This window comes from Mytilus edulis, chromosome 4 (genome assembly GCF_963676685.1).
Source record: "Mytilus edulis chromosome 4, xbMytEdul2.2, whole genome shotgun sequence".
Lineage (NCBI taxonomy): Eukaryota > Metazoa > Mollusca > Bivalvia > Mytilida > Mytilidae > Mytilus > Mytilus edulis.
The window spans coordinates 26,576,345-26,602,101 of record NC_092347.1 but is presented as its reverse complement, the minus strand read 5'-3'; the positions used below and the strand labels follow the sequence as shown (position 1 = coordinate 26,602,101).

At 30.8% G+C, this 25,757-nt stretch overlaps 1 protein-coding gene across 2 annotated transcripts in view; it reads right to left on the bottom strand.

Annotated features, from left to right (window-relative positions):
• Positions 1 to 6,029: 6,029 nt before the first annotated feature.
• LOC139521796 (drebrin-like protein B) overlaps positions 6,030 to 25,757 on the bottom strand; it is a 24,350-nt gene continuing 4,622 nt past the window's right edge. Inside the window, exons 2-13 of one of the 2 annotated variants that reach the window (XM_071315426.1) lie at positions 24,465 to 24,520; positions 23,432 to 23,544; positions 20,804 to 20,878; positions 19,411 to 19,554; positions 18,911 to 18,988; positions 18,349 to 18,435; positions 14,998 to 15,117; positions 14,559 to 14,639; positions 14,139 to 14,245; positions 11,728 to 12,140; positions 9,180 to 9,347; positions 6,030 to 7,953 (exon numbers count right to left, since the gene is read on the bottom strand). In XM_071315426.1, coding sequence (XP_071171527.1) covers positions 7,814 to 7,953; positions 9,180 to 9,347; positions 11,728 to 12,140; positions 14,139 to 14,245; positions 14,559 to 14,639; positions 14,998 to 15,117; positions 18,349 to 18,435; positions 18,911 to 18,988; positions 19,411 to 19,554; positions 20,804 to 20,878; positions 23,432 to 23,544; positions 24,465 to 24,520 — 1,582 coding nt within the window. In that variant the 3' untranslated portion in view covers positions 6,030 to 7,813. The remainder of the gene's footprint in view (positions 7,954 to 9,179; positions 9,348 to 11,727; positions 12,141 to 14,138; positions 14,246 to 14,558; positions 14,640 to 14,997; positions 15,118 to 18,348; positions 18,436 to 18,910; positions 18,989 to 19,410; positions 19,555 to 20,803; positions 20,879 to 23,431; positions 23,545 to 24,464; positions 24,521 to 25,757) is intronic. The other variant, XM_071315428.1, reaches the window with a different exon arrangement.

Sequence of the window (25,757 nt, the reverse complement as noted above, 5' to 3'; positions counted from 1 at the left end):
TTGTCAAAGAGTGCAGTTATTTGACATATCGGGTACCCACTCTATTAGCTTTCGTTACATATCGCACTTCGTATCACAGTTAGTTTTGCTCTTTTTTTCAGATGAGTCATAATTAATACAACATGTATAGTTAAACCTTGAAGGCAATGATAACAAGACCCATGTGGATTATCTTAAATAATTTTCAAAAATTTACTAATGACAGATCAGGGGTTGGTTGGAGGTTGTTGATTACTTCATTGAGAAATTATTGGATTATTTGTGTTTATCGCCACTTTTAACGATATATGCTATTTCGTGGCTTCCTTTTTTATTGGTGGAGGAAGCTGGAGTGAACCACGACCATTGGGAGGAAAACTGACCATCCTAGTCAATTATGATTGAAGTTGATTTCACCTGCTACATTAAATAGGATTTGAACTCACAACCTCAGTGTTGCCTGGCTTGTTAAACAGAAGTTCGACTACCCGGCCATGGCCCCATATAATCGATTATTGACTAAATGTTCATAGTTACAATCTCAAATAAATTTTAGATATTTAATAAACAGTTGCGTCACCAGTTTCCCATTGTGTCCAATCTATCTTTGGAAAGCTAAAGTCCACTGTTAAAGGTTTACCTCTAAATTTCTAAAGTCGATATAATTTCTGCAAAAGGTCATTTGAATTTTCATTATCAGTTTAATCTGACGACGGGCTTTTAAATAAACAGCTTATCAGTAAAAAGTAGTCACAAAAATACGGAATCCGTTGCAAATTCAAAACGGGAAGTCCCTAACTAAATGTCAAAATCAAAAACTTAAACACTTCAACTATTTTGATATGAGGGTCACTGATGAGTCTTATGCAGACAAAACACGCGTCTGGCGTACTAAATTATAATCCTGGTACCTTTGATAACTATATTCAAACGAATGGATAACAACTAACTAGGTAAAGGCATTTTGTTAAGTAGAAAATGGTGTATTAAACCTGGTTTTATAGCCATCTAACATCTCTTTCCCGTATGACAGTCGCCACAAAATTCCATTCCATTTAAAACGATATGTGAACAAAACAAACAGACTTATTAACATTGTCTTTTAAACTAACATTATAGTAAAACCAATTTTAAATTGTTTTCATAGTTCAGACTGCTTCAGCTTTTTCTAATAATGCAGTTTCATTTATCTATGAGTGTATATCTTGGTGGACATAGACACACGTATATCTGGATAAACAGACACGGTAGTTGTTAATGTCTGTGTCATTTTAGTCTCTTGTGGACAGTTGTCTCATTAGCAATCATACCACATCTTCTTTTTTATATATTGTTACACATATTTCTGAATCAAAATATATGTATACATTTGATGAATAAACGAAAACTATATAATCACGATAGACAGACAAGGGTAAATATTGATGGAAAAACATGGATATGTATATTTCTGAATGGACAAACATATGTATCTGGATGGAAAATGGTCATCTATATACTAGTAGGCAGACATTTTTACACTTTTTTATATGTTCAAACAAAGTGTGATACATTTCAGGAATATGATCATTTGTTCACTTGGCCATTATATGTAAGCAAAATAATGTATTGGAAATCTCAAAGATTAGGTGTATTACCACCAAATCATAGTACGTCACATCCAGTTGCATACGAAAATAGGTCGATCAAGTGAAACTGTGAGCTTCTGCTCACTGATGATACCACCACCCAAATACTTGACGGTAAAAAGGAATTGTTGAGTGATGAATCTGATAACATATCACACGATAAAGCCGACTTGCATAAATCCGGAAACCAAGTTTCAGAAATCTTTGTTATGTAGTTCGTGAGAAAAATGTGACGAAAATTTTCAACTTGGATGCCATGTGTAAAATTAAATGATGTTAGTATTTAATATAATTGGTAAACAGGAAGTTGTTAAGGGATGAATCTGACAACGCAGATGTCATGTGTAAAATGATGTAAGTGTTCGGTAAACAGGAATTTGTTGAGAGATGAATCTGAAAACGAATCAAACGGTATAGCTGACTTATATAAACCCTGAACCATATTTCAGAAATCCTTGTAATGTATTTCCTGAGAAAATTGCGACGAAAAATATTCATGGGACGGACATAAGAATGGATTCACAGACAGAAGTAAAACAGTATACCCCCACTTTTTAAAGCGGGGGTATAAACAAATATTCTCTTGAATTTGATAGTTGTGGAAAATTTACCCTACGTTTCATTGCAGTAAAACATTTCTGGATCATAAAAATATATCTTGTGTTTTTCAAAGCTCCATTTTTTTTATTGGGGTTTTTATAGAATATGTTAAGGTTACATGGTTACTAATGCTTGTACACTATAGAATATGTTAAGGTTACATGGTTACTAATGCTTGTACACTATAGAATATGTTAAGGTTACATGGTTACTAAACCTTGTACACAAATAAAAAAGAAGTTAAATTTGATTGGTTACATTCCAGTGATGGTTATTATCTTATATGAAATGAAATGTTATGTAAAATTTTGTCTATAGTACTAGACAGGATAAAATTTTACTCATGCCGAGTATTTCTTTTTTTGACACAAAGATAAATTCTACACAATTTTCTGAAAAGTGAAAATTTAACAAAGACTAATAGGGGAAAATCAATGGGAGTATTACACCTTTATGAGTGATGAATGAAGTAACTCATCCCACAGTATAGCACACTCACATGAAGCATTACTAAATTTCAACAAGCACTGATAAGTAGTTCCTGTGAAAAATGCAACACAAATTGCATGGGACAGACAGACAGGCGGACGATGTAAATTAATTATTAATTACAATAGACATGCATTGTATTCACACAAGACTCATTCAATCCATAACACTTTGAAGGCCAAATCAATTGGGAAGTTCGAAAGCATTTAAATCCAAAATTGGCACTGACCTGGATAAGGAAATAAAATTTATACTAGATACTCTGAAACTCATTTAGCCTAAGTTTGGCTGAAATTGATACAGCAGTTTCAAAGGAGAAGATTTTTTAAAGTAAGTCAACATGATGAACAAATTGTGAAAAAAGTCTTTAAAGGGCAATAACTCCTTAAGGGGTCAATTGACAATTTTGGTCAAATTGACTTAATTGAAGATCTTACTTTGCTGAACATTATTGCTTTTTACAGTTTATTTCTATCTATAATTATATTCAAGATAATAAACAAAAACAGCAAAATTTCCTTAAAATTATCAATTCAGGGGCAGCAACCCAACAACAGGTTGTCTGATTCATCTGAAAATTTTAGGGCAGATAGATCTTGACCTGATAAACAATATTACCCAACGTCAGATTTGCTCTAAATGCTTTGGTTTTTGAGTTATAAGCCAAAAACTGCATTTGACCCCTATGTTCTATTTTTAGCAATGGCGACCATGTTTGTTGATAGATCATAACTTCGGATACAATTTACAAACAAGATACCCTAAGGAACATTCAGTTAAAGTTTGGAAGTATTTGGCCCAGTAGTTTCAGAGGAGAAGATTTTTGTAAAAGATTACTAAGATTTACGAAAAATGGTTAAAAATTGACTATAAAGGGCAATAACTCCTAAAGGGGTCAACTGATCATTTCCGTCATGTTGACTTATTTGTAAATCTTACTTTGCTGAACATTATTGCTGTTTACAGTTTATCTCTATCTATAATAATATTCAAGATAATAACCAAAAACAGCAAAATTTCTTTAAAATTACCAATTCAGGGGCAGTAACCCAACAACAGGTTGTCTGATTCATCTGAAAATTTCAGGGCAGATAGATCTTGACCTGATAAACAATATTATCCATGTCAGATTTGCTCTAAATGCTTTGGTTTTTGAGTTATAAGCCAAAAACTGCATTTGACCTCTATGTTCTACTTTTAGAAATGGCGACCATGTTTGTTGATAGATCACAACTTCGGATACAATTTACAAACTAGATACCCTAAGGAACATTCAATTAAAGTTTTGAAGTATTTGGCCCAGTAGTTTCAGAGGGGAAGATTTTTGTAAAAGATTACTAAGATTTACGAAAAATGGTTAAAAAACTACTGGGCCAAATACTTTCAAACTTTAACTGAATGTTCCTTAGGGTATCTAATTTATAAATTGTATCCGAAGTTTTGATCTATCAACAAACATGGTCGCCATTGCTAAAAATAGAACATAGGGGTCAAATGCAGTTTTTGGCTTATAACTCAAAAACCAAAGCATTTAGAGCAAATCTGATATGAGTAAAATTGTTCTTCAGGTCAACATCTATCTGCCCTGAAATTTTCAGATGAATCGGACATTCCGTTGTTGGGTTACTGCCCCTGAAATGGTAATTTTAAGGAAATTTTGCTGTTTTTGGTTATTATCTTGAATATTATTATAGATAGAGATAAACTGTTACAGCAATAATGTTCAGCAAAGTAAGAACTAAAAATAAGTCAGTATGACCAAAATAGTCAATTGACCACTTTAGGAGTTATTGCCCTTTATAGTCAATTTTTAACCATTTTTCGTAAATCTTAGTAATCTTTTAGAAAAATCTGCTCCTCTAAAACTACTGGGCCAAATTTAACCAAACTTAGCCATAATCATCATTGGGGTATCTAGTTAAAAAATGTGTCCAGTAACTTGGCCAACAAACCAAGATGGACGCCATGGCTAAAAATAGAACATGGGGGTAAAATGCAGTTTTTGGCTTATAACTCAAAAACCAAAGCATTAAGAGCAAATCTGACAGGAAGTAAAATTATTGATCAGGTCACGATCTATCTGCCCTTGAATTTTCAGATGAATCGGATAATTGGTTGTTAGGTTGCTGCCCCTGAATTGGTAATTTTGAGAAAATTTTGTTGTTTTTTTGTTATTATCTTGAATATTATTATAGATAGAGGTAAACTGTTAACAGCAATAATGTACAGCAAAGTAAGAACTAAAAATAAGTCAGAATGACCAAAATAGTCAATTGACCCCCTAAGGAGTTATTGCCCTTCATAGTCAATTTTTAACAATTTTCTTAAAATTTGAAGATTTTCAATAACATTTTCCACAGAAAGTACTGTTATAGATAGAGATAATTGTAGGCAGCAAGAATGTTTAGTAAAGTGAGATCTACAAACACATCACCATCACCAAAACACAATTTTGTCATGAATCCATCTGTGTCCATTGTTTAATATTCACATAGACCAAGGTGAGCGACACAGGCTCTTTAGAGCCTCTAGTTTCATCAGGAATTGGCTTGAAACAGTTTTAAAAATTTAAAACTTTTAATTATAACAAACCATTGTTTATTAGTTTATTTCCCATCAATCATTCTGTCCATTTTAGTCATTTGAATTTTTATTAGAAGTGAATATATATTTTTGCAATTAAGAAAGAATCCACATTACAATAAGATAAGTTTTTTAATTGGTTTACGTTGAAAAAGTACATTTTCAAAACCCTGTGTTGAAAAATACTTTAAAAATTGATCAAAAGGCACTCTAAAACGTTTTATCTTCAATGCCCTATAACCTCTGTTTCAACTTACAAAATGGCCCATAACAACATTTTTCAATTTTTTTTGTTGACACTTTAAAGTTTAAAGCTGTTGGTCCAGATTTATGTCTTACAAGGATAGTTGGTAACATTTACTAGAAGATTTTTTGCTTTTTTCTGTTTTTTTGAAACATGTTCAGAAACGGCAACATAATTTCGAAAACATATAAACTGCAGTTTAAATAAAATTGTGCAAATTAAGAGACCCATATTATTTAATTTGAGCTCATTTTATCCTCATACTGGAAAAGCAAGTTTCCTTCTAAAGACCTGTTGTAAATGCAATTTTCAACAATAGTGCTTTATAAATGTTCATTTTCCCCCACCATACCTTAATATGAAATTATTCAAACTACTCTTCTAATCTTTCCATGAGTGATTTCCATCACTTTGATTATTACTATGTGATCAAAGCTACTGGAAATGCAACATCCTCATAATACCACGAGAATCTGTATTTTTAGCAGCTTAAATATAAGACATAATACTTTACAATTCTTTATTTACAAAATCATCGTACTGGTTTTATCATACATCACTCACATACCATGTATTCTTAACAAATTAAATGTCTATGAAATTCTTTTAAAATGCACCAATTATTTATTTGCATAGAACATACATGTGTTTCAACATCTTCTCTTCAAGCTTTCAGTTAATATGAACTGATTATAAAAATAATACAAATTATGTATATATACCATAAAAAAAGAGTCAACAGGTATGATAAGCACTAACTTCTAAAGACTAAGACTATTTTCAAAAGGCTTTTATATAATGTTCTATCTTAATATGCAAAGTATAGATTTCTTTTGAACTAGTTGTATACAATCATACAATTTAAATACAACAACCATTAAAAAAAAAGTGCTGCAAATATTACTGAAATATCTTACACATGTTGATTTTTAACTGCAATTTGCAAACAACTAAAATTTTCATGTTTCCACAGTAAATATACTATCATTTAAACAGTTTAACCACATCAATTCTTCAATTATTTGGATCATATTCTATACAGTCAGCTTAATAAATATCAAATATAAAGTAGTTAAAACATACTTCTACATGCAAATCATGAAATCATAAAAAACATTCAACACCAAAAAAAAATCCCAATTTATGAGTATACCATTCCAAATGTGCTTACATTCAATCACCATAAATCTACTGATATAGTTTTCAGTAGTGCAACCATGACTTTCATTTATTTTATTCAAAATAATTTCAAAATTTACGTCATAATTCATTGAATTATGATAAAATATCTAAAAACAGAAAAAGAAAATCATACCTGAACTTTGTCAATGTGGATTTCAGTTAATGTTCATATTATAGGGCATCTCTTATTTCAGAAAACTGAAAAATCATTATGAACATAAAAACATACATTTATATCAAGTACATAAAAAGCTTGCCACAAAAAAAAATCCATAACAAATTAGGTTTTTTAAATGTACTGGTATACCAATTCTAAATCAAGAGTAAGAAACAAAATGAACTTGCTTAAAAATAAATCTGGTTATTTTAACTGTACTTTTAAATCTAATATGTAAGAAAAAGCCATTTAGATACATGGATTTGTTAATTCAATTGTGAATTATAACTTACATAAACAGTTTTTGTCACAAATGTAACTGTACTATCAAATCTCTGATATGTAAGAAAAGGCCATTTAAATAAATTCATGGATTTGTCATTTTAATAGTGAATTATAACTCACATGAATAGTTGTCACTAATCATATTGAGACGTAAACATTGAGTCAGTGTATAAAATGAAGCAACGCTTAATATAGCTATAAAATGAGCAAATGTTTATAAAGTAATCAATCCAGTTGATTTGGTCACATAATAAAATATAAAAGTACATGAAGGATCTCAAATATACAACTAACATCAACTTTGTGACAATAATCAAACCTAGATAGCTCTAGATAAAATTCTAAGTACTTCATGTGATATTATTGATATATTCTGATTTTACTTTGATAAGTTGGTTTTCAGTTAAAAATGCTCAATGAGAAATCTGATTTATTATTCAAATTTGAAATGAAGAAATTTAGGGAATAACTATAAAAAAATATGTTGAAATCCAAAACTGACAATATGACAAATAAATGGAAATTTATTGCAATGTCAGATTTCAATGCAATCTTGATTATAAATAAAAACCTGGTATTAAATTACTATACAGAATCCTGTTTTTAAAATAAATTTCCAATCTATGTGTTGATAATAAGTAATGAAACTTTTGCATTATATTAAATTTATTCCACGACTTCCACATAATTAGCAGGAAACATTCCAGTATGTCCACTTGGTCCTGTTCCTGTCCACCATCCTTCGTCAATCATTTCTACATTTGTTATAATATCACCAGGGTCAAAGCTTATCTCTGTGTCATCAGCTGTTAATAATAGAAACATAAACATTTGTAAAGTTAAACTTGGAACCATTACTTCATTTTCATTCTATTATATGGATATGCATACAATTTTTATAAAATTAAGGGAATGATAGGGGTTTGCTACTGTAAATTCAGAAATTATTGTGATGTTTTTATTATTGCGAAAAATGTGACAGGGTTATAATCGCAATAAATAAAACTAGCATTTTGAAACTTTTGATATGAACTAAAGAGGATTTTTCTGAATATCTCAAAAATTAAAATCGCATTTTAGTCTAAAATGACAAAATCGCAATAATTTATAATATATGCATGCAATGATTTCTGAATTTACAGTAATTAAATAGTCAACTTTCAATTTTTTTTTCTCATTCCTAGAGTATGAATAGAATAGAATAGAATAGAATATTTTTATTTACCAAATTAGGGCCCCAGGAGGGCATATAGCATAAAGACAATATTATTATTAAACAATAACATATGCAATACACAGACAATAAAAGATATGTAACAAGTGTTATAAAAATAATAAAATAAAATAATATACTACAGAAAATACACTCAACAAAATAGTAGCAGTGTATTAACATTCAATGAATACTATATTGACTATTATGTGATAGAGTTGTATAATTTCTTCAATAAATGTGTGTGTAGATAAGAAATATGATGTCTTTCTGCAGCAGGTGACAGCAATATTCTGAAACTTTTATATCTATTTCAATGGAAATTCTTATTTATTAATATATTGATCAATGTCCAAACTGGTCAACTGATCAGATGCATTTAATTTGTTTCCATATATATCCTACACTTGAAGCTAATTTTGTTTCCATATTTTAACTGCAACTCGGCTTTGCTCATCCCCTGTTTACAGTCATAATTTACTCTACATTCCACAAAACTGTTAAATAAAATTGAGACAGGAAATGGGGAATGTGTCAAAGAGACATCAACCCGACCATAGAACAGACAACAGCCAAAGGCCACCAATGGGTCTTAAATGCAGCGAGAAATTTCTGCATCCAGAGGCTTCCCTCAGCTGGACCCTAAACAAATATGTATACTAGTTCGGTGATAATGGATGTCATACTAAACTCCCAATTATAAACAAGAAACTAAAATAAAAAATCATACAAGACTAACAAACGCCAGAGGCTCCTGACTTTGGACAGGCATTAAATGTTCATTTAACCAGTAATCTGTTAATTATTATGTTTACTTACTTGCTTGATAGTCATACAGTGCTGTAACTGTTGCAGTGCCACCTGGTGTTCCTGCTGGTGCCCCTGTGTATTGTTGGTCGTCTGTAGGTTGTTCTTCTTGTTGATAGTTTTGTTCATCATATTGAACAGTTTCTTCATGTTGAACAGCTGGAATTGATGTTTCTGGCTCTAAAAATTAAAGCATTTATAATGTGTTAAACTGTTAAATTTAATAAATGCTGTTAAATTGTTCATACACTGTTATAAAATTCTCAACAAAAAAAGTCTTTAGTTCTAGGACCACATTATTTTTTAACCCCAAAAATTAGGTTCTGCTCTTACTCTCCTAAACAAATGGCCCATCACTCTGAGGTCAGTAAAATTTAAAGAACAAAAATTAAAAAACTGAAAATCTTTTTCTATTATACATTGTTTTCAAGATTTTTTTTTTTAAAGTTTAATAATATGGTGACATAATAAATTAATAAGAGAAGAAATTTATCAGGGTGTCTGCTGGCTGTTACAATTTTTTTCATTTTGCCAAAAAATTATAATTGTGGCAATTAAAATCATGACTGGTGAAAGAATTTGGTAAATGAAATAGAAATGTTCAACTTTGTCCATCTTGTAAATTTTGTTTCAGATTTCTCTAACTTTGAACTCGTCAGGGGTATCTATTTCGACAGAAATCAATAATCAGCTGATTGAATTTGATACAAATTGGCAACAAAGGTCTATTAATGTGATTATAATACTATTTTATGAAAATGAGAAGTAAAATGGTGTCACATGTCTACTTAAAGTTTCTTTTTCCAATTTGATAAAAAAAATAGTTTTGAAGAGGGTATGTTCTTTACTTCGTTTAATCTGCACACCTATCTTAAGCAACATTTTGGGTCTCCAGGGTTTTAGGTTTAAAAAATGGCTATCGCAAAGAAAACTGTTGTTTGAGGAAATTGGCCAAAAGTTAAAAGATTTATATAACTTGTCCTTTAATAAGGCAGGACATATCTAATATACTGAAGCTCTGAAGCTTGATCTTTAGTTCCCAGAAGTCAAATTTTACAGTATCATTAAAAAATCATGAGAAATTTTTGTTCTAATATAGTGGTCGTATATAACAATGTAGATTATGAAACAGATATGAAGAGTAATACTAAAAGAAACAACAATGCTGGAAACTTGATTTTTGTGTTAGCAAGAAGGAAAACAAGTCCTTAATAACAATCAGTTTATGTTACATATAGTTAGCAAAAAAAATTGAGAGTGGCAAACCAAATTTTGTTTAGGCGAAATAAAACATTGACCCTAGGAAAACCCTGAATACATATTTATTTATTTTAACAAGTTTCTAATAATCAACATAAAACATGTACAGACATTTGTTTTCCCTCCCCATGTAAAGACATGTACAGACATTTGTTTTCCCTCCCCATGTAAAGACATGTACAGACATTTGTTTTCCCTCCTTATGTGAAATACAATGTTTTCCCTCCCCATGTGAAATACAATGTTTTCCCTCCCCATGACAAATACAATGTTACCATCTAATAATCAACATAAAACATGTACAGACATTTGTTTTCCCTCCCCATGTAAAGACATGTACAGACATTTGTGTTCCCTTCCCATGTGAAATACAGTACAGACATTTGTTTTCCCTCCCCATGTAAAGACATGTACAGATATTTGTGTTCCCTCTCCATGTAAAGACATGTACAGATATTTGTGTTCCCTTCCCATGTGAAATACAGTACAGACATTTGTTTTCCCTCCCCATGTGAAATACAGTACAGACATTTGTTTTCCCTCCCCATGTAAAGACATGTACAAATATTTGTGTTCCCTTCCCATGTGAAATACAGTACAGACATTTGTTTTCCCTCCCCATGTAAAGACATGTACAAATATTTGTGTTCCCTTCCCATGTGAAATACATACAGACATTTGTTTTCCCTCCCCATGTAAAGACATGTACAAATATTTGTGTCCCCTTCCCATGTGAAATACAGTACAGACATTTGTTTTCCCTCCCCATGTGAAATACTAAAGACATTTGTGTTCCCTTCCCATGTGAAATACAGTACAGACATTTGTTCCCCCCCCCCCCCCCCCCATGTGAAATACATACAGACATTTGTTTTCCCTCCCCATTTGAAATACTAAAGACATTTGTGTTCCCTTCCCATGTGAAATACAGTACAGACATTTGTTTTCCCTCCCCATGTGAAATACATACAGACATTTGTTTTCCCTCCCCATGTAAAGACATGTACAAATATTTGTGTTCCCTTCCCATGTGAAATACAGTACAGACATTTGTTTTCCCTCCCCATGTGAAATACTAAAGACATTTGTGTTCCCTTCCCATGTGAAATACAGTACAGACATTTGTTTTCCCTCCCTATGTGAAATACTAAAGACATTTGTTTTCCCTCCCCATGTGAAATACTAAAGACATTTGTTTTCCCTCCCCATGTGAAATACTAAAGACATTTGTTTTCCCTCCCCATGTGAAATACATACAGACATTTGTTTTCCCCCTTCCCCATGTGAAATACAATCTTACCATCCTCCCATACATCCACATCTTGTTCTTCATCTGAATCTTGTCTCTGAGGCATTCCTTCTGCTAACAAATTTCTGGTTTTGGGTGTACTCTCTGTTGATGGGGGCGGTGATGTTTGTCTGGGTGGTGAAGGACTTCGGGGTGGTGGTGATGGCTCCCTGGGAGGGGGTGAAGGCTCTCTTGGTGGAGGTGATGGTTCCCTCCGTGGTGGTGATTGCTGTCGTGGAGGGGGTGATGGTTCTCTCCTTGGTGGTGATGGATCCCGCCGTGGTGGTGATGGCTGTCGCCTAGGAGGTGATGGCTGTCGACCAGGAGGTGGACTTCGCTCCTCTTCTCTTGGTAACTGTATTGGTTGTTTTCTGGTTGGTTGATCATTGTTTTCTCCTTGAGACAGGAAATCTCCTCTCAGCTTCCTATAAAAAGTAATAACACATGAATATTTCTTCAAGATGATTTCAGATATATCAATTTAAGTCCATACTTAAGGAGGCTCGCGGGCACAAGATTTTCAGAAAAAATTAAACATTAATTTTTCATTACAAATTTTATTGATTACCTTAAATAGCTGTTACTTTATCATATGGTACAAAAGTCATTCCAAAAAATCAATTCGTGTTGGCCCCAGCGGACTTTTAAAATGTAGATATCATTGAAAAAGCTTCAAATTATCTCCCTTTGGTGCAAAAATGCCATTTTTTGGCATAAAAATTGAAATATCTTTTTTAACTCATCGGTGACCTATATTTTTTATTGTTGTTTTCGAATAAGCTGTACATAGACTAAATAATTGTAAAATTTAAGCGAATTCTGTAATTTAGTTCTTTTTTTATTTCGATATTACCGCTATTTCTCCTATTAGTTCAACAGAAAAAAAGGACATTAACAAAAATGTATGCTCCTTTCGAAGGCAGATTGTGAGCGTAAATGAACGGTGACCCCATTTTTTTATTTCATTTTTCTATTACGTATAAGATAAAGTTCATTTATAGAAAAATATAGAGAAATCCTATATTAAATAAAAAATTTCATTTAGACCCGCGAGCCCCCTTAAATATATATAATTATCAAAATAATGTGTTTCATTTCATTTTTTTGTTTTAAATCATGACATAAACTATCTAAAATGATTGGAATGTTTGTTACAAGTAGTTTTTAAAAGAAACATTTATGGTACCTCGATTATACCATAATAACAAACAGCTACACAAGGAGCTTATGATACCTCCTTCTTTTGCATATAAAAAGAATAAAATGGCCCTGTAGAAAAAGTTGCCTGATAATAACTAAAGGCATATAAATATAACCTAAAATATTACTGTAAAAAGTTCCATAACTCTGGATAATTAGACTAGTAAGTTTTAGAAATCGAAAAGGAGCCAACATTCACTTATCCCAACAACAATCTTAATAAAGAGCTAAGTAGACTAAATGAGTGTTATCTGAAAAATTACCTTATATCTGAAATGATTAAAAGCTGATAATTCTGGAATATAATATCAATATTTTCAAAGTCAAAAGCTCTTCAATTCTCAAAAATTTTCCGGAACAGTTGTTGATTTTATTTATAATCAATGTGATTCATTTGGTCTCAGTTCTTTGTTGGTCAAAATTTAATTATGATGTCAATTTTCCTACAGTGACATCAAGAAAAAGGTGATCATGTCACATTTAAAGAACACATCCTTTAGCAGACATTTGAATGATAAAGTTAAAGATTGTCTACATATAATGGAAAATCGAAACAGATTCCTCCACCAAAACATGTTTGACACACTGTTTCTCCACACTTGACAATTGAATATTAAATATTTAAAAAGCTAGGCAATCCTCATATCATAAATATCTAAATTTAAGTGTCTTGAAAAGGGAAAATTGTATAAACAACAAGAATGTGTCCATAGTACACAGATTCCCCACTCATATTATCATTTTCTATGTTTAGTGGACTGTGAAATTGTGGTAAAAACTCTAATTTGGCATTTAAATTAGAAAGATCATATCATAGGAAACATGTATCCTAAGTTTCAAGTTGATTGGACTTCAACTTCATCAAAAACTACCTTGACCAAAAACTTTAACCTGAAGCGGGACAAACGGTTGAAAGGACGGACACACAGACCAGAAAACATAATGCCCCTCTACTATCGTAGGTGGGGCATAAAAATCACATCCTCTGGTTTAATCACTGCTAGATTTGCAAATTTTTACTTGGCTTATAAAATCTTTAAAAATGGGGATTTTTTTCATTTGAGGATTGCCACGAATGTTGGAAAATTCATCATTTCAAAGAAGCTTCATTTAGTAGTTTATCTTTTCACACAATAAACTTGTATATATTTGATTAGCAAAGAAGTGATAGAATAAATGCTTACAACAAAGAACTAGCTAACTAAAAGAAGTACATTTAATACCTTGGAGGTGGTGGTGCTCGCCTTGAATCTTCATCTGTTTGTGATTCTCGCCTCTTAAATAAATTTCTGGCATTGGAAGCTGATGTGGAAGCTAATTTAGTGGCCTCCTACAAAATTTTAGGTTCCTTATATTTTATGTGTACTGCTATGCATTATTGACTATACCAAATCTCTCATTTCATTAAAGTTCTTGTATATGACATTGTATTGTATAGGGAAACCAATATCAGGATCTTTCCATGTTTCTATAAAACTAATCTGAGTACAAAGTTCATTTGAATGTGTGTTCACTTTTAAAATTGTAGTTCTGATTGATTAACAGTTGATGCCTTCTTATTTTGCAATCTTCATAACTTATGGAATTGGAGAAAAAAATAAAATGTTCACAGACACAGTAATAATATAAATGTATGGACTTACTGCAGCTCTTTCCTTCCTCATTATTTCACTCCTATGAGCCCTTTCTTCTTCATCCTTCACCTGACTGCTCTGTTCAACTTCCTATAATAAATATATGAGCATTGTGAATAAGTTTCAAAACATTTGATTGAGACAAACTAAAGTTAAAGAAGAGAAACGAAAAATGCCAGCAATTTTTCTACTTGTAAAGGGACATAACTTTAGAATGGTAAAAGTGAGGCCACCAAAATTAAAACTTGACCTGTGTTGTGAGAAAATAAGCATTGTGTATAAGTTTCATAACATTTGGTTACGGCAAACTAAAATTAAAGACAGAAACCAATTTTGAGACATAAGGAGGGACAGACAGACAGACAAGGGTAAAACTTAATGCCTCCTTTGCCATGGAGGGGGCATAACAATATGTAAAACATTTAAGCATTTTCCAATAATTATTTACCCATCTTTTCTTTTCTTCTTCATTATCTATCTGACTAGCTCTTCTTTCTCTGACTTTTTGTTCATGAACTACTTTCATTCTCTCTTTCACCACTTTGTCCCTGTCTTCTGCCTCTTTTTTCTGAAGTTATAATAGTTTTTTTATTTATTTGACTGCATAATGGCAAACTATTGTGTTAAAGAATAGATACAAAAATGGATATAATACCTATTCTTAACCCATAAAATCTAGTCTTTCTATGGAAGATTGTTATTAGACAATATATAAAACATACAACAATCAAACATATATTTTCCTTACATTGAATATGTTTTCAAAATCTTTATTGCATTTATGAACTATTAAAGAACATATCATGTACATTTTATGCATATCGAAGTAACTTAGATAACAACTGCCATATTCCAGACTTGGTACAGGCATTATTCTTATGTCTCATTGTGGATAAAAAATCACTTTAAAAGTCATTATTTTTCAAAGGTTATGGCTGCAACAATTTCTTACTACATGTATATTATTTCTTAAAGAATACATATAAGTGTCATTATCAAACTGTTGATTCGTTTTTCAAAATTTTCTAGTTCAAGGTAATACATCTATAATCAACTTTTTTCCTCTCCGTCATAGACATGACTTTTTCTAATTCAAAATTTAATGTATGTCTCAAGAATAAATAAATCTAATAAAACTTTTTCAAAATCTAATAATTATGGCTAGACCAAAATCTCAGAAATTATGGCTAGACCAAAATCTCAGTAAAAAAGTAACTTGAATATTTATAGAAATCCAAGCATAATACTTCGTAATCACATGTTTTTAAAATTCTTTCTGAGTTGCTCAGTAAAAAGTATCAGTTAGTAAGACTTTCTAAATATAGATTTTAATCTTGTAATTATGAATAAATTGAGATCTGTGGTATGTTTCAATGAGTTGGTATTTCAACAACATGAAAAAAGTGTTCCAATATGACACCATGTCCTAATCCTGCTATCACATTTCAATGTCCATGAACTTGACAATCAAAGTCAAAAACCATGATTTGGCATATACCTTAAAAAGATTCACATCATAATTTACATGTGTTCTACATTTTAAGTTGATGTGACCAAAACTTCATCTTAAAGCAAATTTAACCTTAACTTTAACTTGATAAAGGACTAGCAAATGGATAGATGCTCGGTCCAGGAAATATATAGGCTCCCTATTGAGACTAAATGAAAATGTGGTGGTATATTAACTCACCTGAGCACTCAAATATAAAATCTGATTAAAAGGATATCTGGAGTCAAAGTGAATGAGAAAGAAACCTAGCAACACAAATTTAAGAATGCAAATAGAAATGCAATTTCTTGATATAGAAAAAATATCTATGTAAAGCTACGATGAACATCAAAACCATTTATAAAAAGAGGCATTCTTGTATTTTTCACACAATTGATCAGTAATGCTTTATACAGATATAAGAAGATGTGGTGTGAGTGCCAATGAGTCCATAATGAATTTGTACATTGTATATATAAGTAATATTGTATAAATTTGAAATAAGAAGACAGGTAAACAAATTTCAACATAAAACGAAACTTGATTATGGAATTTAAGTTCTGAGCATTAGATAACATGAGTCAATGGAAAATCGGTTTAAATAGCAAGGCATAAATTTCAAAGATTTTATGAAGTATTAATTGATGATGATGGTGCGCTAATAAATATAAGGCAAAATCAGTATTTTTTCCGTTTAAAAAGGAACCCAACTCAAAACAGTAAAAGTATAGCTACCGAAATTCAAATATGGTCTGTGTTTGTTAATAATGCGGATTGAGTAAATTCTTAGACAATTACTGTGATTCAAAGCATTGTGTTTTGTGTTTTATAAAATTTGCATGATTTTAACATAAGTAAGAGTAAGGAAACGAAATAATCTAAAAATTATAAAGGGGCATAACACTAGAACAGCGAGTAAATTACTCCAAAATGTGATCTCTGTAGGTGATTTTTGGTTCTCAGTTTTGTGTATGAGCTTTATAAAACTGGAATCAAACTTAAGTTGGAAATTCAGAAACAAAAATGGGACAGAGGGAAGGATGGATGTTCCAGGGTAACACTGTTAGCCCCCTTCACCTAGCAGGGGGCACTACAAATAGTTCAACAGCAAGTTACACTAGAAAATAAAATAAAGTTATAACAATATATTGTATAAATATGCATACATTAAAGAAGTAAATAGCCTCACTCAACTAGAATTCTACTTAAAAATACTGTATAAAGCTACACAAACAAAGATTACAGTTTCTAGGGCAAGCTTTCAAATTTTAGTTGAGAAAAAGAGGTAATTTTCATTTATTTTTCACTAAAAATTATATCAATACTTTTAACGTTTGTAAAAGAATTGATTAATTCTCAGACTTTGATGACTTTAGGATTTATTTTGTTCATTTGTACAATTACTTGATAAGTTAAATGGGGTATCAGTCTCTCAGAGACTGTGTATTATAGTTTTTTTTAATGATTTGACAATATGCTATGTCTGTAAGAATATAAATGTGGATAGATTCTAGATCTAAATAAATAAAAGATATGTGTAAAACATTTTTTTAAATTATTAGTCAGAAAAAAACCACAAAAATATCAAATTAGTAGTATTAGTAAAAATGACACCAGTAGTATATCATTAAAATCCTGGTATAATGTAAAATATTCATGCTAAATAATGAACTTAACATACAGAGATAAATTTTATCAGATATTAGTATTTGGAACATGTTAAACATGCATTCAAGATGTATTTATATCACTGAGAGAGAACATCATGTCAATAATAAATCACATAAAGTAAACAAGAAAATCAATCTTTTCTTTTTATAAATGCAGAAAACAATTAAATTCACACATAATATAAAAATATGCTCATGTATAAATTCTCATCATAATTACTGAAAAATTTGAATTTTTTGAGATTTAAATATCATTGCAAGAAATTGCCTTAGCAAAAATAAAAAATTGTATTTTAAATTTCTATAGTATATATTTGTATATAGTATATCTTAAAATTGCTATAATTAATATCACTTTTGTGTTTATTTTAATAAATGCATGCAAACATTATTGAATTTACAAATAAACAAAAATTTTATCTTTGTCACAGTAGTAAATTTTTTTAAGTAATCTTTTTATGAGTTGCATACATATATGAACAAATAATTGTATACAGTATAAGAAAGGAGACACCAAATAGATAGAAAAGAAGACCAAAGTACCTTGAATAAATTTCAAACAAAACAAGATAAGCATGCACTACATAAATAGGATACATCTACAAGAAACAAAGTGAAGCCGTTCAACACACTGTGTTACCTCACGTTCCCTCCTCTCTTGGTCAAGTCTCTTTTTTTCTAACCCTGATTTCTTCTTTTCTTCTTCAACTCTTCTTTGTTCTTCTTTCTGATCATTTATTGATGGACAGAACATTTTTAGATCAATTAACACATATATGTTTTCAGTATGTGCAAACCTTACCATTTTGTGGTACACTTTTCAGTATACGCAAACATTACCATTTTGGGGTACATTTTTCAGCAATTATCCAGTGTTTTCTTCAAGCACCACATGGGTGACGAGCAAATGATTTGTTTTAAACTTGTGTATAATGTCTTCCATGTGCTAAGGTTAAAGGTTTAATGTGTAGATGTAATACAGGTAAGGTATCTTTTTCTATTAATCAAGGTAAATCAGGAAGAAATGTGCACAGCTTTGAATAAAATGTTTTGGAAATGGTTTTGGCTTTATTGGGTGGTTTTTTTTCAAGACTCCAATTATATTGTGATAAAAAAAAATGGATCCTAGCATAAATGAACTGAGGAATGATCTTATTTTCAATAACAGTGTATTGAATTAAGGGAACATAAAATGATATTACCTCTTTTTCTGCCCAAAACTGATCTCTCTGTTTTGTGTTAATATCTCTAGCTGCAACTGTTCTCTGGTAAACTGATCCCTACAACAAGGAAATAAAATTGTATTTAAGAGCACTTCATTTTTTTTTTATTTCAAACTAAATGTTACGATACAAGAAGCATATATTTATAGATTATCTTTGATTTTCTAGCTTGAGCCAGTTCGGCAATCTTTTTGCAAATCATTCAAAAGGAAGGATTATATTTGTGTGCATATCTATAAAAAAATATTTACAGAAACAGATTCCACTACCAAATCTTGTGTAAAACAATATTTTTCCACTCTCAACATTTTTTTAATTTTAAATATTTCAAACGCTTGTGGAGCCTAGCATTTTAAATTTAAAATTTAAATGTCACGACTGGATAAATATCTTATCACACTAGTGACAGTGGTAAAATCTATATTTATCAAACATGATATCACAATTTCTACAGCATATTATATTAAAACAAAACAAACCACAGGTGCTGGACTATCATCTTTAGGTTTAGGTTTTTCTTTATGGAAGCTGTAGTTTGATCCTGAAGATTTTGCCACTTTCTTTGTCACATCATCTGGATCTATGTCTTCTTCTGTTCTGGCATTAATAACTACATGTATACCCTAGAAAATAGATCATTAATAACTACATGTCTACCCTAGAAAATAGAGCATTAATAACTACATGTCTACCCTAGAAAATAGAGCATTAATAACTACATGTATACCCTAGAAAATAGATCATTAACAACTACATGTATACCCTAGAACATAGAGCATTAATAACTACATGTACACCATAGAAAATAGAGCATTAATAACTACATGTCTACCCTAGAAAATAGATCATTAATAACTACATGTACACCATGAACATAGAGCATTAATAACTACATGTATACCCTAGAACATAGAGCATTAATTACATGTCTACCCTAGAAAATAGAGCATTAATAACTACATGTCTACCCTAGAACATAGAGCATTAATAACTACATGTCTACCCTAGAACATAGAGCATTAATAACTACATGTCTACCCTAGAAAATAGAGCATTAATAACTACATGTCTACCCTAGAAAATAGAGCATTAATAACTACATGTCTACCCTAGAAAATAGAGCATTAATAACTACATGTCTACCCTAGAAAATAGAGCATTAATAACTACATGTCTACCCTAGAAAATAGAGCATTATTTAATAACTACATGTATACCCTAGAAAATAGAGCATTAACAACTACATGTATACCCTAGAAAATAGAGATTTATTTAATAACTACATGTAACCCCTAGAAAAAGAAACATTACACAGACTATGAATTAGACTAAAAATTAAAATATGATTCAAATGATGTAGAAAAAATACTTCACTATTAGCAGTCAATTTCGTCAAAATAAGCTATAAAAGCAACGTTAATTTAATATTGACATGCAAGTCAATAAGACAAATCATTTGAATTAACAGAATTTCCCATGCATTGTTAATTGTTTCTTTTGGACTTTCGTAATTTTGATATATGTGAAAGTATGTTTTCAATTAAATATGATTTTTGTCAAATCAGTAAACATGATTTTGACAGCTAATGCCCCTTTTATAAATAAAAATCATTTTAACTAGAACATTGAAAACTATATGTATACCCTATAAAATAGAGCAATGAAAACTTTGTGTTTATCCTATAAAATAGAGCATTCATTTATATGTATATGCTCTAGACAATAAAGCATTTGAAACTTTGTGTAAGTGTTTCAATGTATGGTTAAGTTCTTTATGATTGGATTGTAATGTTAGATATATGAAGCTAACCAATATTAATCTGTGTGTATTGTGTACAATATTTATTCAGTTTTACCAAACACATTTCTTACCCTAAAAAATTTCTGAATATCTGGTAAATGGTTTGCACATTTAAACTTCATGGATTCTGGTGCTGCTTCACCTTGCTACAAATAGAATTATATAGATTTATTATCTGGCAGTATACATATAAAACAAGATTTCTTCTAAAAACTAGATATCCTGGTCATTCAATGGTCCATTAATATTTCTCTTAACCATGTTGACAGACAGGAATAAAATTCATAAATCAAGGTCAGGAAGCCCTTATATCAAAGATTTACCTAATACATATTTTTTTATCCTGAAATATCTTTATTTGGTGTATCTGTGATTTTTTTGGTGTTTGAGTTTTTGATTTTTCCATTTGATTAGAGAATTTCCATTTTGAATTTTCCTTTGAGTTCAGTATTTTTGTGATTTTACTTTTTAAATATTATTGGATTTCTAAATATTTTGAACCAATTATATCATCACATTGAGTTTTAAATGAAAATTGTTTTACATATGTTTAAGTGACAGAAATTGTGTATTATTGTGTAATGTCTCCACCTTATAATGGTAATATTGACAGATATAACATACATTCCTGGTAGAAGGTATGATAAGGTGATGACTTACCTATACTATAGCCTACAGCACAGTGTTATATGTCATGTAATATGTACTCAAAGTAGATTATCTTGTACTCTTACATGTATCATAATGTATCATGTATACAACACTCTATTTAATCAAATGGTATTTATAAAAGTATGAAATGTTTTTAATATTCATACTTAAAGCAATATGTGTAGCCTGTATAGTGTCAGAGATACATACATGTTATATACATGTATGCTTTCAACAAATGATACAAATGTATACATAATTTTTTTTTGCAGACACAAATGCAATATTTGTATACCTGCATAATTTAACTGATTAAAGAAAATTTTATAAAGGATGTAATTCATTTCTCAGACATGAATAAATGATCATAATGAAGAATATTTCCTTAACGTTTTTTGTTTGAAAATTACAGGAAATAGGGAATTACAACTAAAGAGAGATCTATTCAGAATTCTATGTAGTTTCCTTTCCTTTCAATTCAGTTTATGGTTTAATTAGATATTAGAAGATCAGGTATGAGTGTCAATGAGATAACTCTCTCATCCAAGCCCCAATTTGTAAAAGTAAAACATTAATAAGTACCCAGTTAAGAATACATAGACAATAAAAGTGATTTACTGATGACAATGAGTGCTTTGAGATACACATTGACAGTAATTGACAACTAGACATAATCTCAGTGTATTTACATGGACAAAGTAACAGAGTTGCCAATCTGGGGTATGATATTATCAGGTGTGCCTGTTTTTAATGTAATTGGATGGATGATTTGCAATAAGAGTACCCCACTCCAGCTTCGTACACCAATAAAAACTGTCTTCATGATGAAATAGCACAAAAGTGCAGGAAACAGCATTAATACCAATCAATCAATCAATACAAATAAGGATCCCCATTACCAGTGTGTTTTGTCTTAGTATTGTATGGTATTTTGTCTAGCTTAAATAATGCCTTACTTCAAAGTGTAAATATTCTAAGTTAATATTTTAGTATAACATATGAATCCTCTGGGAGTTACCTACTGAGGTCATGAATACATAATTTGATAGATTTATCCTATGTTCTAAGATACATGTACTTACCCAGTTAATGAGTACATATTTTGGTAGATTTGTATTGAGATCCAGTATGAGGTATTTATCCCCTAAATGAGTACATATTTTGGTAGATTTGTATTTGCACAGTCTATAAGATACTCACCCAGTTAATGAGTACATATTTTGTAGATTTGTATTGGGATCCAGTATAAGATACTCACCAAGTTAATGAGTACATATTTTGGTAGATTTGTATTGGGATCCAGTATAAGATACTCACCCAGTTAATGAGTACATATTTTGGTAGGTGGTTTTCTCCGGGCACTCAGGCTTCCGCCACCAATAAAAACTGGCTGCCACGAAATAGCCTAAATGCTGTGCTATAAAGAGGCGTTAAAACACCAAAAATCAAATCAAATCATATTTTGGTATATTTGCATTGGGATCCAGTGTAAGATACTCACCCGTTTAATGAGTACATATTTTGGTAGATTTGTATTAGGATCCAGTATGAGGTAATCACCAAAATAATGAGTACATATTTTGGAAGATTTGTATTGGGATCCAGTATGAGGTACTCACCCAATTAATAAGTACATATTTTGGTAAATTTGTATCGGGATCCAGTATAAAATACTCACCAAGTTAATGAGTACATATTTAGGTAGATCTGTATTGGGATCCAGTATGAGGTACATGTACTTACCCAGTTAATGGGTATATATTTTTGTAGATTTGTATTGGGATCCAGTATAAGATACTCACCAAGTTAATGAGTACATATTTTGGTAGATTGGTATTGGGATCAAGTATAGGATACTCACCCAGTTAATAAGTACAAATGAGTACATATTTTGGAAGATTTGTATTGGGATCCAGTATAAGATACTCACCCAGTTATTAAGTACATATTTTGGTAGATTCGTATTGGGATCCAGTATAGGATACTCACCCAGTGAATAAGTACATATTTTGGTAGATTCGTATTGGGATCCAGTATAAGATACTTACCCAGTTAATGAGTACATATTTTGGTAGATTTGTATTGGGATCCAGTATTTTGCAGTAAGCGTACATGATCTTGGAACCATTCAGACTATCCGACATCTCTTCAAGTCCACCTTCTACAATTTACAAATAAGCTATTTTCAAAACCTATAAAACATTTTGTAATTTTGCAAAAACTCCTTTCAATCATATAAAATAAAAGCTAAAGTAAACAATCCATGTATTGTGTACACATTTATTAACTGAGGTATCTAGTTATTGTTCAGTTAGGTTGTTGGGTGTCTGTTTCATTTACATTTACACACATCTCCTTTTTGTTGACAAAGCGATCCTACATTCCGTCGTCGTCAGCGTCCAAATATTCACTCTGTGGTTAAAGTTTTTGAAATTTTAATAACTTTCTTAATCTATCCTGGATTTCTACCAAACTTGGACAGAAGCTTGTTTATGATCATAAGATAGTGTCCAGAAATAAAATTCCTGTTTTTCCGTATTTTACTTGTAAATGGACTTTTCTTCCAGTTAACAGTTAACACTAGATACAGTCTGCAGTTAAAGCTTTTAAAACATTTATAACATTCATAAACTATTCTAAATTTTTAACAAACTTGGACAGAAGCATCTTACAATCAAAAGATAGTATTGAGATTATTTTTATTGATTTTTTTCCTCATTTTTGTTGAGCCTGCGATTAACAGCAAAAGTAGGCGAGACACTGGGTTAACCCCAGAACCCTTACGAAATTTTTATTCATATTTATCATGTTTATTGTATGACTAAATGGACCATGTTTCAGATATTTTTGTCATATTCAATGGTCCTTTCTTCTCATTGTATCATCAAATGAACCTTTACAACAGTACCTGTATATAGTTATGTTTAGTTAACACATCTATACTGATGGATTTTTATATCTTAATTTAGGTAACAAATGTGTCTATTTTATTTGAAATTGATATTCTTAATGATAATTCAAGCCATGGTAGCATTGTCAATGATTGTTAATTTTACTCTGTAAATACAAAATGTACTATACCTCCAGTTTCCACACATTTGAGGACTGGTGTCTGAACTTCATATCCAAAAACTGCCCTGCAAGATAAATTTGTGGTGACTTTAACCTTCCAGACATAAAATGGCCTGAGCAAAATATATCTGGCTCAATGTATTCTAAGGAGCTGAATGAAGCATTTATAGATATGCTGAACAACTTAGGCATTGAACAAATGGTTGATTTTCCAACTAGGAAAGATAATTACTTGACCTTTTCTGCACAAACCAACCTGCATTAATAACAAAAATAAAATCTATACCAGGTATATCTGACCATGATATTGTTTTAGTGGATGCAATCTGCAAGCCCAAAAGATCTAAACAATCACAACATAAAATTTATTTATGGAAAAAGGTAGATATTAAAAAGATAAAAGACGTAACAGCTAGTCAACTAAAGCCAATTGATGAGAATAGAGCTAAAAAATAACAAAAGAACGGAGTTGCAATGTCCACAATGTTGATAATATTTCAAATGTCCAAAGGCATTATAAACTAAACACATTTTGCTTTATAAATATTAAAGAGAAATGAAGGCTTTTGCCCAAAAGCAATGCAATTTCCAATATAATCAATTTTTCCAAGGTGCATACCTCTTTAAAATAACATTTTATCTGCACTGATTTTCAATATTGTCAGATACATTGTGTACATTTCTGATATAAACCATTATACATGTTGGCAAGAATTGTGCATGTGTAAGAGCTTATAATGTAATTTTCAAATAATAAGTACATTGTATTTCCAAGGGACATTACTTTTCATCAAAGAGCATGATTGCTCTGAGGGATACAATTCAATTGTCATTGTTTTCATTGATACATCATTTGTACATGTATTAGTATAATACTATTATTTTCAAAAATCAACTGCAAATGTAAAAAGATTACGTAATCTGAATAGTTATTCAACTTTAGCCCATCATCGATACAAGTGTATGAATAATGTAATTATTGTGTTCTATTTTTGAACTATCATTTCCAAGTTTACTTTCCACAGCAGTCACTGAGAGTGAGAGAAGGTATTTCACTTCGTACCTTATCGCCTCTTTTTCTATGTGAATTCTAGGAGGAATCCCATTTCTAACTCTTAAAATATTTAATTTCCTTTGGGTCAGTGGGCATTACTCCTTTTCGTACACATTCCTCTGTTTAAATTGCAATCGCGTTTAAATTGCAATTGCTTTTAATATAATATGACGTCTATCGACAGAACGAGTTAATCTTTCTCGACATATCGTCATATTTTGATTCAGAATTGACAAAAGTATAAGGGA